Source organism: Odocoileus virginianus, chromosome 27, assembly GCF_023699985.2.
Source record: "Odocoileus virginianus isolate 20LAN1187 ecotype Illinois chromosome 27, Ovbor_1.2, whole genome shotgun sequence".
Lineage (NCBI taxonomy): Eukaryota > Metazoa > Chordata > Mammalia > Artiodactyla > Cervidae > Odocoileus > Odocoileus virginianus.
The window spans coordinates 2996714-3010764 of record NC_069700.1 but is presented as its reverse complement, the minus strand read 5'-3'; the positions used below and the strand labels follow the sequence as shown (position 1 = coordinate 3010764).

The following is a 14051-nucleotide window of genomic DNA, read 5'->3' as shown; positions in this document are numbered from 1 at the left end:
GGCAGAGGGGATCGACTTGCCCTCCAGACCAAGGCAGGCGGGGCTGCAGTGGGCCACGTCCCTGGCGTCCTGAGTCACGCCATCCTGGGTATGAAGCCTTTTTATCATCGCCCTTGGAAATCAGCCGGCCGTAGGCCTAGGCTCCTTTAAGGTTAGTCGTCCTGCTAACACCCTTTGCCCCAGCGCCCTTGCTCAGGCGACGTGGCCGCTTAGCACAGAGTGCCTGATGGTAAGAACCTGGGAAACGAGACCCCGTCTGCTGTCTGCAGCAGACGGTAACAGCAGGGTCCCGGCCAGCCTCTGCCTTAAAGGAAATCTTTATTAATCATGTATGGTTCACAGATGTTCTTTTTAAAAAAAAAACAAAACCCCAACTTTCTAGAGAAGCACAATCCTCATGAGTGGCTTCAGCTTTGCATTATGAGTCTTGTTTTAAAAGAAAACCAGAAAATCAAAGTGGTACAATTTGTTTACACTATGATACTTTCTAAATAAACTTAAAAAAAAAAAAAAAAGTCTGGTCTTTCCTTAAATGTTACAGCAAAACATATAAAATAGACAATAAATTATAGTTTCTATTTACAAAAAAGCTGTAAGTGCAGATATATATCATAAATGTATTATTTAATCAGTTTAGTATGAAATTGGTTTCCTAGTACATGATCATGAAAAAGACATCTTAAAAACATTCTCATATTTGATCTGAGTCTCATTTTCAACACCGTGATTTTGATTTCCAACCCACATGCCTGTCCTAACCCCTTCCTAAGTCTGGATGACTTAGAAAGTCCTCAGCCTGGCACCTCTACTGGTTTAACCCCTTGACGCAGGACGCTGTCCCGTCAAAGAACCGCATTACCAACCCAGAAGAGGTGATGGTCCTGACGTAAATGAGCTTTTCAGAGAGCCAGCCCCCACAGGAAGGGGTGCGGACGGGTCACTCGGTTAAAGGATGGCTTTAAAAAGACTTCTCTCTTCCGTGGAGCCTCCCCCTCAAAGAGGGGGGTCACTCCTATCTCTGCTTTTGGTCCTAGCACAAAACAGCAAATGCCGGGGCGAGGACAGGGGTAAAGGATCTAGTTTAACTGAAATAAGTATATTCTCACACCAACAAAACGCCCACACGTGACAGCAAGACTGAGACAAAAGGCACGCAGTTGCAGGCCGCCCAGCGGAGACCCGTGTTCCCGGGGCCAGATCTGAACAGAGGGCCGACCTTCCTGTGATCTGCAAACTCTGCCTTTGAGAAACTACTGAACCCGCTGATATTTGAGCCAAAGAAGACTTTTACTTCAAGATTATTTTCCCTATTTACTCTCTAAAACCACAAGGAGCTTGGATCTAAAACAGTAACTGATTTCGGTGGGTTTGGGGAGGGTGCAGAGGGGAACCCTTCCAAATTACGTTTCTGCAGCCCCCAGACTACAGACGCTTCAGCACCGCTTCCTAGAGCCCGACGGCTACTCACAACGGTCACGGTGTGAGCAAGGGGTGGACGGGGTCCTTCCAGACCTGTGTCAGGCGGAAAGGCCGCCGCCAGGCCAAGGTGGTGGCGGGGTCGCCTCCTGCGTCCCGGGGGCCTCCATGGGCTCCTCGAGGCAGACGTGCGTGATCCAGGAGTCCAGGCAGCGTGCAGAGCGTCCCCAGCCGCTCGCCCCGAGTCAGTGGCAGCCGCACGCTCGGACCACCATGTTTCTGTACTTCTTTAGAATGACGTTGGAGTTGTCGTCGAAGTAGAGCACCGAGATGGCGTTGAGCTTCGTGGGCGCACAGCACGGCTTGGGGACGTACTCGGGGTTCATGAGGTGAACCTGTTGCGGAGACGGGAGGAGGGGGCAGTTAGGGACAGTCCCTGGTCCCGGCTGACCCCCCGCCCCCTGCCACCCGTGGCGTGGAGCCAGCCAGCGCTCACCAGGGTCTGCACGATGGCGTGGTTGGTGGCGTTCATGTGCGCGTTGAGAGGGAACGAACATTCTCCGTCACAGTAGTTGGCAGCGTAGCCCTTGGGGGCAATGATCCAGTCCTTAACCGAACGCAAAAGGAAGCGACAAGGGGTCAGCACACACGCCCTGCACGAACCCCATGAGAAAGCCTCGTTCGGGTGGGGCAGCTTAGGAGACAGACACGGGGTCCAGGACACACGAGGGGCAGAGAGAGGTGCAGACCTGCCGAGTCTGGCTCTGGAGCCCTGGTTCCCCTCGCTGGGCGCCCCCTGCCCCCGGCCTGCCTGGAGGCCCGCAGGTGGTTGGCTCCAGGGACCTGGACCAGAGGTGCCTCCCAGAGTCCAGGGTACCCCTGTCCCCATAATGCCACCTGCACACGGGAACCATCCCGTCACGTGGCACCTAGAATTTGCCTGAGCAGTGGCTTCAGGAAGGAGGCAGAACACAGGTGCCCTTCCAGTCTGGGTGAGCTAATAACTGTCAGGTCAGTTTTTCCAGCCCTTTCTGGAAACCCAGTGCACGCTGTTGAAATAAATGCCCAAAGCAATACTGGCCCTGGGGCCCGAGAGAGAACGAGGGAAGGACTCTGGGCTGGCTGTGGGGCTGCAGGGCCGTGAACCTGGGGCTCCCTAGAGAGGTGTGGGGAGGCGGGGTCGGGGGGGTTTTCAAGGACAAGTCGGTGGGCTGTCGCCCCCTCTGCTCCAAGACCTGGGCATCTGAGAGGCTCCTAAGTGCCTTCCCAGGAGGAACCTTCCTGGCCCCGAGGTGCGAGGCCTCTGATGACGGCTGCCGCCTGCAGGGTGAGAGGCGACCCCGAGCCCGTCAGGGGCACTCACCTGCCAGCCCAGGTCCTGGAAGCTCACGTACAGCTCGTGCTTTCTGCAGGCCGCTTTCAGCTCGCTGCTGTTGTAGTCTGCTGGGGATCAGAAGGCGCCCCGGTCACTCACTCATGCCTTCCTTCACAGCCTCACCCCGACGCTTGGCCGCGGCCTGGAGCACCCAGAGCTCTGCAGGCTGCCAGCCGCTCGGGCATCTGACACACAGTCTCCCCTCTACCCCGGGGTCGGGCACACGGGCTCCCGTCGCAACACGCCCGCGCTGACCTGAGTGGACCCCTTTAGGCAACAGGGGTGTGTCGTGATCCCCTACTGGACCAAGACGCCCCAGAGCCTTGACTCGGAGGACACGATTCACGTTCAAGACAAACACGCCGGCAGGTTCCGATTCTAACGGGGACCGTCCTGAAGCTGCTCGGGGGCCCTGAGGACAGCCGGGGGGGGGGGGCGGGCAGGAAGGGCCTCCTGAAGGGGGCGCCCCGGAGCCAGGCCTGGCCAGGAGTGGGGGGCCCTGCTGTCCAGCCCTGTGACCGGGTCAGTGTCCCCCAGCCCGCACTAAGCCGCCCCAGGAGCAGCGCTCTCTGGAGTCGGGCCCCACCAGCCTGGTTTCCCAGCCCCGGCTCATCGAGGGCTGACAGAGCCACTTCTGGGCGGCATGCCCTCCCCGAGGTGCCCCAAGAAACGAGGCTTCTGTCCTCCAGAGACTCAGGAAGCGGCAGGGGTGACGTGTGACATGCCCAGCTCACTCCAAGCACAAAACAGAATCTGGACGCCGTGCAAGGGTGGGGCTGGAGAGAAACCCCCGGGAGGTTACGAGGCGGGGGCGGGGGGAGGGGGTCATGGTGGGATGAGTGTGAGGACATGTGAAGAGCGACCCAATCCATGGAATCTCCTCCGTGATCACTCCAGCTCTTCATGGGTCCCCAGAGAGCCTAGGACAGGGGCTGTTCCCCAGAAAGACCACCACGGGATCACAGCTCAGAACTCAGGCCAGCCTGACCTCGGGGGAAGGGGGCGGTGGCGATGGAGGTCAAGTCCTGAGCCCCGTGTGACAGCTCTGGACAGGGGGCTCGGGGGAGCCCGCGGATGGGCAGGCATGTCCACGTGTGGAGCGCGACCTGCCAGACCCCTGGGGAGGGGCAGAGAGCCCCGTGTCCCAGGCTGCTCTTCCTGGGGGGTGGGGGGCTGTTCCCCCCACGTCCCTTATAATCCAACTGGAATCCTGAGTGCAGTGCTCCCCCGAGGCCCACGAGTTGCTCCAGAGTAGCATCAGACTGGGGAAGGGGCACTGCGGGAAGCACTGAATCCCCCCACTACACAGACCACTGGGGGGGGGGGGGGCGGGCATCGGAAGGGGGCAGAGCCCCTGGCCTCGTGGCACCTGTGCCCACCCCAGGCAGAGGTCTGGACAGAACCAAACCAGAGGACCCCCGGCTGGTGTCAGGATGCAGGAGGGGAAGTTTCTCGTCCTGCCGGCTGGAACTGAGATGATGTGGACAAGGGCTCCCAGCTGACACTGCTCTGGCTGACCCACGATCTCACCCCGGTTCTGGCTCTTTCTCTCCTGGGGCCAAAGGCTGGGAGATGCTCAGGAGAGCGGGTGGCGGGGTGGGAGGGAGCTGGATGAGAAGGGCAGAGTCCTCATCACACCCTAGGCAGGGCTGCACAGCCCTGGGGAGGCGGCGGCATCCGAGTCTGGGCGGCCCCAGCCCATACAGAGCCCAGGGGTCCGGGCAGCAGGCCTACTGCCTCTCCAGCCCAAAGAGGAAGAGAGAGAAAGAAACAGAGGCGGGAAGAGACAGAGGCAGGGCGGCCTAAGAAACCAGGGCCCGGGGGAGGAGCCAGGGCTTCTGCAGATGCCCCCCCGCCCCCTGGGGCTGTGGGGGCTGGTCCTGCCCCGTCCCCCACCCCAGGCCACACCAGCTGCAGGCCCCACGCTCGGCCAGGAAAACACGAGAACAGCAGGCGCCCAGAGCATGCTGTCCACACAGCCCAGTTTCTCCGAGCTCAGGCTAGTCCTCCCAGAGGAAACTTGTTTTTTAGAGGCAACAATTCCCTGCTCTCATTTCCCTTCCAGCCTCAAATGACAAGGTCAGGGACAAAGAGCAGCTGTTCCCCGGCACCTCTGTCTGCATCGGTCTGGACGCTCTTGTCCCACCTCTGCCGGATCCACCAGCTGCTCCCAGAGGAGGCTCTGGCCCCCACGTACCCCACGATCCATGGGGCTTCCAACGCCTGCCAGAGAAAGCCCAGCTCCTGCACCATGACGCTGCAGGATTTCTGGTGTCAATAATCTCATCCAGTGTTTGGGGGGGGGGTCAGCGGGGAGAGGGCAGCTTGATTTTCTGTGTTTCGATTTTGTTTACAGCGGGATGGTTAGCACAAGAGGCAACGGTGAAGGCCCATCCCACTTGTTTGTGGCTGCAAGATTTCAAGGTCTCACACGGCTCCATCTAATCGGGGCTCTGATCTCTTCTCAGCCTTTGTCTTCATGAGTAAGAGAATAGGGAGCTAAGAATCTGGACTACAGAGACATCCCCTTAAAGGCTGAGCCTGGAGACTCCCTGCTCCATGCACCTCTGTCCCCAGCCCCCACCTAGAGGGGCCTGGCCCTCAGCGCCCTCCTGGGAGATGACAGTACTCGATGGATCATTTGAGTGTCTAGCAGTATCTGTTTATGCCTCTTATTTATTCAGCCTACTGGCCAACAGCACATTCATAAGGGGTGAACCCTAGGGATGGAGGAGAAGGTCAAGGTCTAGTCAGCTTCACTGCTTGGCAACTTTTACCCTAAAGGGACTTAACGGCAGAAAAGAGTCAAGTATTATGAACATGGAGTTTGGAACAATTCTAACTTTCCAATCACTCATGCCACACTTGTCTTCCACAGCTGTGGAGAATTAAATTCTGGTTTCATTTAAAAAAACCCTGGACAAGCCTCTACCTCTTGACCGAGACATCTGGGAGCCAAGCTGCTGGCCCTAAAATTTGAATTTAAGGTCAAAATGACAAAATCCCCAATGCCTTTTAAAAGGTTAGTCGCTTAGCTGTGTCCATCGCTTTGCAACCCCTGTGGACTGTAGCCTACCAGGCTCCTCTGTCCATGGAATTTTCCAGGCAAGAATACTGGAGTGGGTTGCCGTGCCCTTCTCCAGGGGAACCTTCCTGACCCAGGGATCGAGCCCAGGCCTCCTGCATTGGCAGCAGATTCCTTACTGTCTTAGCCACCAGGGTAGCTCCATGCCTTTGAAGAACTGGAAACAGCCAGGTCACAGCCCTGACGCACATCCATCCTGCCCAAGCATCGCGTGTCCGTAGTGGATGAGCCCACTCAGCTGGCATGCCCACCCATGGAAGCAGACAAGGAACTAGAAGGGACACCTGCCAAGAACTAAAAGGCTGAGCAAACACTCATCTGTGAGGAGGAGCGCTCCTAGTCCGTGGGCCGAAATTCCCTGAAATCTACAGCGAAAGATGGCATGGTTATAATAAAGTAGCCGCATCGCTGCTTTGCAAGTGATGAGTTCTACTTTTCTTCAGCTGGAAGCATACGGAATGGTCCCAGTTGGAACGTTCAAGAGTTAGAAGATACGAACTAGCAATAAGAAGGTCAACAGTATATTTACACGTACCAGAGCCACCTTTTCTCCTAGGACCCCTACAGATACATGTTTGGGTGGGCTGGAAAAAGACGGAAAGGAGAATTTGAGAGATGCTCACAGGTAGCATCTGAATCAATGAAGAGCTCATTTTAAAGAGAGGGAGGGTCTTGGGACCTTACTGGTTCATGACAGTCAGCAAGGCTGAGTGATGGCACCACGAACACTAAGGATGAAGGGGACCCAAAGTTTGCTAATCCAATCTGACATAATTGTTCCAAGTGGCAGAAAATGCTTTAAAACCATCTGCCAAAACATAGAGAAAGTCTCACTCGTGGTGTTGGCAGCCAGCTGGTAGACATGGCAGAAAACCTCAGACTCACCAGCTGAACCGAAACTGCATTAACTATCCCCGCTCCAAAGATGTCTTGGAAAGATCTTGAAAAATGAGCTAGAACAGAATCTAGAATCGCCACACGGAACCATAGCTCAAGGTCGTCTGTTCACAACTCGTAAAGGGTCGGTTAGGTGTCAGCTACCCCTGGAGACAAAATCACGGACCCCGAGAGAAAGATACTGTGAAAGAAGGTGGGCGGCAGCAGGTAGAATGAGACCATCTAACGAGCTCTGGGAACCGTGGGCAGGGTGGGCGCCACAGGGTCAGTGGCTGCGTCACTAGCATCCCTAGTGGGCTTGCACCAGGACTAGTAAAATGTGTCAGAAAGATGAACGACATGGTCCAGACCATACGCAAGCCCACTGGAGAAGTGCGACACAGCTCTCACCCCTCGTTCACTCAGAGCAAACGAGGGCGAGAAGCCCATCCAGGGAGACTCGGGTCCAAACCCGCTGTTTCGGTGCACGTGTTTGGAAAGTCCACCAGAAGCCACGGAGAGATGTGACAGCAGATCCGGGGGAGGACGGGGAGAGGCGGCCCGACTCTCGGCTTTTCCCTTGCTGAGGACTGGTCCTGCCGTCTCTAGCATTGGCAGCACAGTTGCAAACACAGAGGCGTATTTCCCTGCCACGTTTCACCCGGATGACAGACAGCTGGAGGACGAACGCTCGCTCCTCTGCCCAGCGGCGGGACAGCGTCTGGTGGGCTACTGCTGCTGGTCGTTTCAGTGGAGAAATGTTAATTCCCTAGGAGCACACAGTGAAGACGAGCACAGCAGGGGCCAACACTCTCTTCCTTCAACCTCCAGAAAGACCCTCAAGGAGTCCTGCCTGGACTCACACAGTCACACGCAACCACAGCTGTTTGTCTCAGCAGCATCTACAAAGTTCATGAAGACCCAGCAGCAATTTGGCTCCACAACAGCCCAGAAAGAAAGCAGGAACTGGCTGGTCCGTCCCGCTGGGGAGCAGATCCTTATCTTTCTGGAAATCCTTTCTCCAAGAGCAAGTTCCTCTGCACATCCATCCCCATTAACGCCAGGAATAAGTAAGGAGGAAAGAACCAAAGAGAGAAAGCCTGCAGGGGACTTCCTTGGCGGTCCAGTAGTTAAGAACCCTCTTTGCAATGTAGGGGACGCAGCTTTGATCCCTGGATGGACAACTAAGCCCGTGAGCCACAATGAAGATCCTACATGCTGCAACTAAGACCTGACTCAGCCAAAAAATAAAGAAATACATTAAAAAAAAAAAAGTAAAGCAATACTTCAGTGGGTCTCACCTGGATCATTAATTGGACCATCCTGAGAGGATCTTTGAAGATAGTGGGGGGAGAGAGGATCCTCCAGAGTAAGGGGTTTAAACCCCCTTCTGCGAGGGCAGAAGCATTTGTTAGGAACTCTGCCTTCTTACCCCTGAAAAGAACAAAGCCCATTCCAGAGTATAGGGTTGGGAGGTGGGGGGTAGGAAGACTCAGAAAAAGCAGATATACTTGCCTCTTCTTACAAATCAGTCCACCTTTAATACTCATATTTAATTTAAACTCACCAAACTGGAAACAAAATGCTAAAAGGGACTTGGAAAAGAATAATTCAGTGATGCCACAGAAACCCAAATCAGAGATGACATGTTTTCTCAATTAGAAAAGAAACTGTGTGTGTGTAGTGGCGGGGGAGGGGAGGTGGAATAAATCAAGTGAAATTTTCATTTAAAAAAAAAGCAATCAGCATCCCCAGAGCTGCCTTCATGTCTGAGGTCCCAGCACCAAACTGACCGCAGCTCATTAATGAATGGATGCCATTGGCGGGCTGCACCACCATGCCCCAAGGAGAAGCCTGGGATGACTGCTGTTCAGAAGGCTTCCTCCAAAGCGCATACAGGAAAGTCATCACTTCTTCTTTTTCTTTAAACCCTAGCCCTGACTGTTTCTAGTGGTAAACACAGGAACACCCATGCTGGGCGAAGCTTCCAAGAAACACCAGGAGGAAAAGCGGCAAAATGTCACAGCACGCTGGGTGGTGCACTTTCTGGTTCCACATCCAAGTTACTGGTAACAGAAACGGCTGAGGCAGAACCCAGAATGAAGACACTGCTTCCCACAGGAAAACTGGGTGCTTTGGAAAGTTTCACAAACTCTTTCCAGCTGCAGAAGATGACATTGTTTTAAAGTCACCTGGAAGAGTTAATGCATCTTCCTGGCGTATTTTACATCCCTTCCAAGGAGCCTGACATACCTGCTAAGAACTTCCTATGGCTGGAGGCACCTCATCTTTGAGCCGGAGTGATGCTTCTCATTCAATCCCAGCAAAGCCACCAAGAATCAACCACTCCCACTTAACCGCTGGGTAACCTGAAGCTGAACTGGATTAGGTTCGTCCTGAGTCACAAAGTAGGGCTTCCCAGGTGGTGTTAGTGTTAAAGAACCCGCCTGCCAATGCAGGAAGCATGAGAGATGCAGGTTCAGCCCCTGGGTTGGGAAGATTCCCCTGGAGAGGGGCACGGCAACGCACTCCAGTATTCTTGCCTGGAGAATCCCACGGACAGAGGAGCCTGGCTGGCTACAGTCCATGGGGTTGAAAAGAGTCGGACAGGACTTAGCACACACACACGCAAAGTTACAGAGCACTTCTGAGGAAAGCAAGATCTCTGACTGCAAATCCCACAGTGAATCCTCAACTTCGTGCCTGATTTCTGGGCTAGTTAAAGGGAAAGGAAACCCAGGACCTGCAAGCACCCACTTTAGAGCAAGAGGCACCTTGCTCTGAATTCAACACTGACCAGCTCTGCGCTGCATATCAGCGCCTGCAGGCCCTCCTTCCTGTTCTGAAGACTGGACTTCTGCGTCTCCCCCGAGGCTCTGCATGGGAGGGAGCCTGTCTGCAGGACTGCTGAATTGACACTCCGGCAGTGAGGGCTGTTTCCTCTCTCTTGCCCTTTGAACCTGCCCGTTACGGGCAGGCAGGGGGCCACACCCCATCCCTAGCTCCAGGGCTGAGCGCCAACCCCAGACCAGCTGTCTGCTGAAGCTACCGCAGAAGAGGCGCTCTCGTCCTGAAGCTGGGGTTGCCTTCCTGGGCACCACATGTCGAGCTGGGCTTTCTGAGAATGCCACCAACAAAGAAACACTGCAAAAGGGATTCCGACTATGTGCTGAGCCCGTGGGTCTCACCACATCTCAAGGCAGAACCCCGAACTTCCCAGGTGAATGAAAAGCAATGAAGCCCATCAGAGAGGGCTGCCAGAGCTGACTTGCCATCACTCCCAGCCAAGAGCACTGACAAACGCAAGCCCGCCTTCCACAAATGCATGAAGTCTGTACATCACCACCTCCCGGCATCATGGATGCAGAGAAGATGGAGGCATTCCCAGGATCTTCATGGGAAGGAAGAGCTGGGAGAAATCTGCCCAGACAGAAGGACGCTTTTCTGGAACAACAGACACTGAGGCTGTCTCAACCTGCAGACGATCTTGGGGTCACAAGGGCTCCCCTCTGATGGCCTAGGGGCCCGTCCAGATAATCAGGGGCTGACCGGGCACCTACGGCTTCGCGTGGGCCTGCAGAAGCTGGGCAGCATCTGCAACCCTCTGCAGGTCCTGTGTCTTCACGGACGCCCCGGGGCCCACAGGCGTGCTGGAAAGACGGCGTCCCTGACCCACCTGAGGCGCTGGAGGCCCGCGACACGTCCTGGGCCGGGGTGGAGCGGTTCCGGGCCTGCTGCCGGCGCCGCCCGGGGGCCGACCGGGCGCTGCGCACGTGGGCCTCGCTGGCCTTGAAGAAGGCCACCATGAAGGGCTGCTTGTCGTAGGGGCCGTCCCGGCCCACCAGGCCCGCAGCCCCGGGGCTGATGCTGAGCCCTGCAAGGCAAACCGAAGCACACCTCTGGGATGTGGTGCCGAAGCCTGGCATCCACCTGCAGCGGCACAGCCGAGCCTCCCGGGCGCCCTCAGAGAGGAGGAGCCGGCCTGAGGGCGGACACGGGGTACCCTGACCTCCCCCCTTCCTGCCGGGGTCCCGGGAGACAGGGCAAGGGCTGGCGGGACCCCCAGTTCCCCTGCTTCTGCTGCTATCCTCCGTTCATGCCCACCTTGCTGATCTCATGTCCCCCACCCAGGAAGGTGACTTCATGGGCTGACTGGGTCCAGCCTGAGGGGATTCTGCAGCAGGGGGTGTGGGCAGGGCCCCCACAAACCTACTCAGCGTCAGCACCTAGGCCTCGCCCCGGCCTTCCTCTAACTCAGCACCCCCGTGCAGCCCCTCTCTGAGGCGCCCCTCCGTTGGCTCCTGGACCGTCTAACCGTCCCCGAGTCCTTGCCAGGAGGCCCCGGGGGCAGGGCTCTGCTTGTCCGCCAAGGCTCCAGGAGGTCAGGAAACGGGGGGCCCGCCTAGGGGCCATGGCTGCCCACACCCGCCACCAAGGAGGCACAGGCCCGAGTCCACGAACTCACCGTCGCGCGTGACCACGCTCAGCTGCAGCCCCATGTTGTGCTGCGGGGTCAGGACCCACAGGTTGCTGGTGGCCGTGATGTCGAACTCCAGCCAGCCCGCCTCTGAGGCCCACACGGCGCGCGTGCCCAGCAGAAACAGGTCCGAGTCTCTGGAAGAGAGAGGAGACGGTGGGTGAGGGTGACGGCCCCGGCTCCCGCGGTCCCGCCCGGTGTCAGAATGCAGGCAGGACGACGGCCCGCGCCCGCCCATCACACAGGACACGCGCCCGGTGCCATCTCGGGGGATACGCGTGTGCTGGGGGGCCACACGCTTCCTCCCGACACCCGAGGGCCCCCTGTGTCACAGAGGTTTCTAGATTTAAGACAAATAAATAAATAAGTAAACAGGCTTGTGGTTGTTCACTTTATGGCTAATGAACTCTAAAAAGAAAATGGAAGAAAAAAATTTTAAATAAAATGGAGGGGGGAGCTGTGAAGAAAAGGATGAAGAAGATACTAAAATCAGGATTAGTAAAGACGGGCACTTACTAAATTTTGCTTTATTTTTTTTTTTTAAATGAGGGCCGACAATCCTCACGTGTTTTTAGCTCCTGGGAAGGGGAAACCAGGGTTCACATGCTATTTCTGAGCATCAATACCTTTCTTTTAATCACGCCTTTGCACACAGCCTGCAGTAAGGGCAGAGTCCTTGCTTGTGTGGCCTGCAGACTGGAAGTTGGTGTCAGCCCCGCCGTGAGCCGCCTGGGCTCCTGTGAAGCAAACTCCCCGAGCCCATTCCTTCCACTGGACTCCATAGGGCTGCTCTTATATTTACATACATTTTTTTTTTTTTTTACAGTTTCTAGCTAACATAACCCTAGGGATCATGGACAGACAGGGTGAGGGACCCATACGCTGACAAGGCGGCGTGAGGGATGGTCACCGCGGGGTATCGCAAGGACACCCATCTGAGTTGATGTCCCGGGGTCACGGGCGCAGAGGGGCCTGGAGTTCCTGTGACAGGGAGGGGCAGGTTTCTGCCCTCCCTGGAAAGACGCAGGCCCCCTGGTGCTGGAAACATTCTGCATGGAGAGCTTACTGGGCAGAAACATGACTAGAATTCAGTACTAAACTTAAAATGAGCATCATAATATGAACAGCATACATTTAAGTCAGTTACAAAGTGCCTGCATCTGCTTAGCTTGGGCCATCCTGCAAAGTAGGCAGAGTATCATTACCCCCATTTTACAGCTGAGGAAACCGTGACTCGATGTGAGTTCATAGACACGTCATGGTCAAGGCCAGAAGCGAGTGGATTCCAAGTTTTCCACAATGGCCTTCCCGCCTTTTGAGATCATGATGAAAGGCAACCTGCGACAAAGGAATAAAATGGACCTCTAGTCCATCCAGTGGTCTGGAGGCCAGCGAAACATCTGCGTGAAAAGTCTTAGACTTCTCAGAGGGGAAACAATTTTTCCTGCTTACATGGCTCAGAGCTGGAAGGCAACGCTATTGTCATCTTTTCCAAGCTCGGAGCAGTAGGTGTGGCTATGCAGCGTTTACTCAGCTGTTGGACAGGGTCTACGGGGGGCCCCAGCCTGCCATCTATAAAGCCCCCCCCTCAACGCGTGTGTCACACCCCCTGCTGACAAATTACCCCCTACCCCCGTCACTGAGATGACTGTGGGCAGGCAGATGGGGGGTGTTCGTGGAAAACAGCAGAGGGGACGCAAGTCCAAAGCTTTGAAGTGAAGATGTGAAGACATCAGCTCTGTTCTGGAAGGTAGGAAAGGACTCTCATCCAGAAATAACAGAACCAGGAGGAGCAATGTGGGGACAGTCTGGTCCTGGAGGAAGCACCAGACACATTCTTATCAGGGGAGCAGCTTCCAGAATGAGGACATGGTGGGGATGTCAGCGTGAGGACTGCCCCGAGGGTCAACAGGGCCCATGGGGGGGGCTATGGCTGAGGGGCACTGGTCGCTAGAGCTTCAGTGGGGGCAACTGGCACATGTTCTTAGGACTTGTAACAAGGATGAAAGATATATAGCCCAAGATATAAGCATAACATGACTGGTAGAAAGAGCTCAGTTCAGTTCAGTTCAGTTGCTCAGTCGTGTCCAACTCTTTGCAACCCCATGAATCACAGCACGCCAGGCCTCCCTGTCCATCACCAACTCCCAGAGTTTACCCAAACTCATCTCCATTGAGTCGGTGATGCCATCCAACCATCTCATCCTCTGTTTTCCCCTTCTCCTCCCACCTTCAATCTTTCCCAGCATCAGGGTCTTTTCAAATGAGTCAGCTCTTCACATCAGGTGGCCAAAGTATTGGAGCTTCAACATCAGTCCTTCCAATGAACACCCAGGACTGATCTCCTTTAGGATGGACTGGTTGGATCTCCTTGCAGTCCAAGGGACTCTCAAGAGTCTTCTCCAACACCACAGTTCAAAAGCATCAATTCTCGAGCACTCAGTTTTCTTTATAGTCCAACTCTCACATCCATACATGACCACTGGAAAAACAATAGTCTTGACTAGATGGACCTTTGTTGGCATAGTAATGTCTCTGCTTTTTAATAAGCTGTCTAGGTTGAGCTAGAATGAGCGTTTATATTTCAAAAGTAGGGTTCATGACAAAGGCATGGGGGAGTCTGTCCGCTGAGAAAGTGGGGGATGGGACAGAAGGCCATCATCCACTAACGGGGCAGAGACAGCAGAGAACAGGAAAAAGAGGGGGAGGCTATGGTGTAAAGAGGGCAGAGGTGGCACGCGAGACCACGGCGGGGAGAAATGAAGTCCGCGGGTGCGTGGGGCTTGCTGGACAAGGGAGCCTGCCTTCCAACCCGATGCTCC

General features: G+C 55.5%; 1 protein-coding gene across 2 annotated transcripts in view; it reads right to left on the bottom strand.

The window, feature by feature from the left end:
- Positions 1–301: 301 nt before the first annotated feature.
- The window catches only part of BMP6 (bone morphogenetic protein 6), a 145278-nt gene continuing 131528 nt past the window's right edge, over positions 302–14051 (bottom strand). The window contains exons 3-7 of one of the 2 annotated variants that reach the window (XM_020869657.2): positions 11218–11366; positions 10429–10626; positions 2780–2859; positions 1913–2023; positions 302–1811 (exon numbers count right to left, since the gene is read on the bottom strand). In XM_020869657.2, the coding sequence (XP_020725316.2) occupies positions 1662–1811; positions 1913–2023; positions 2780–2859; positions 10429–10626; positions 11218–11366 (688 nt within the window). In that variant the 3' untranslated portion in view covers positions 302–1661. The remainder of the gene's footprint in view (positions 1812–1912; positions 2024–2779; positions 2860–10428; positions 10627–11217; positions 11367–14051) is intronic. The other variant, XM_070457010.1, reaches the window with a different exon arrangement.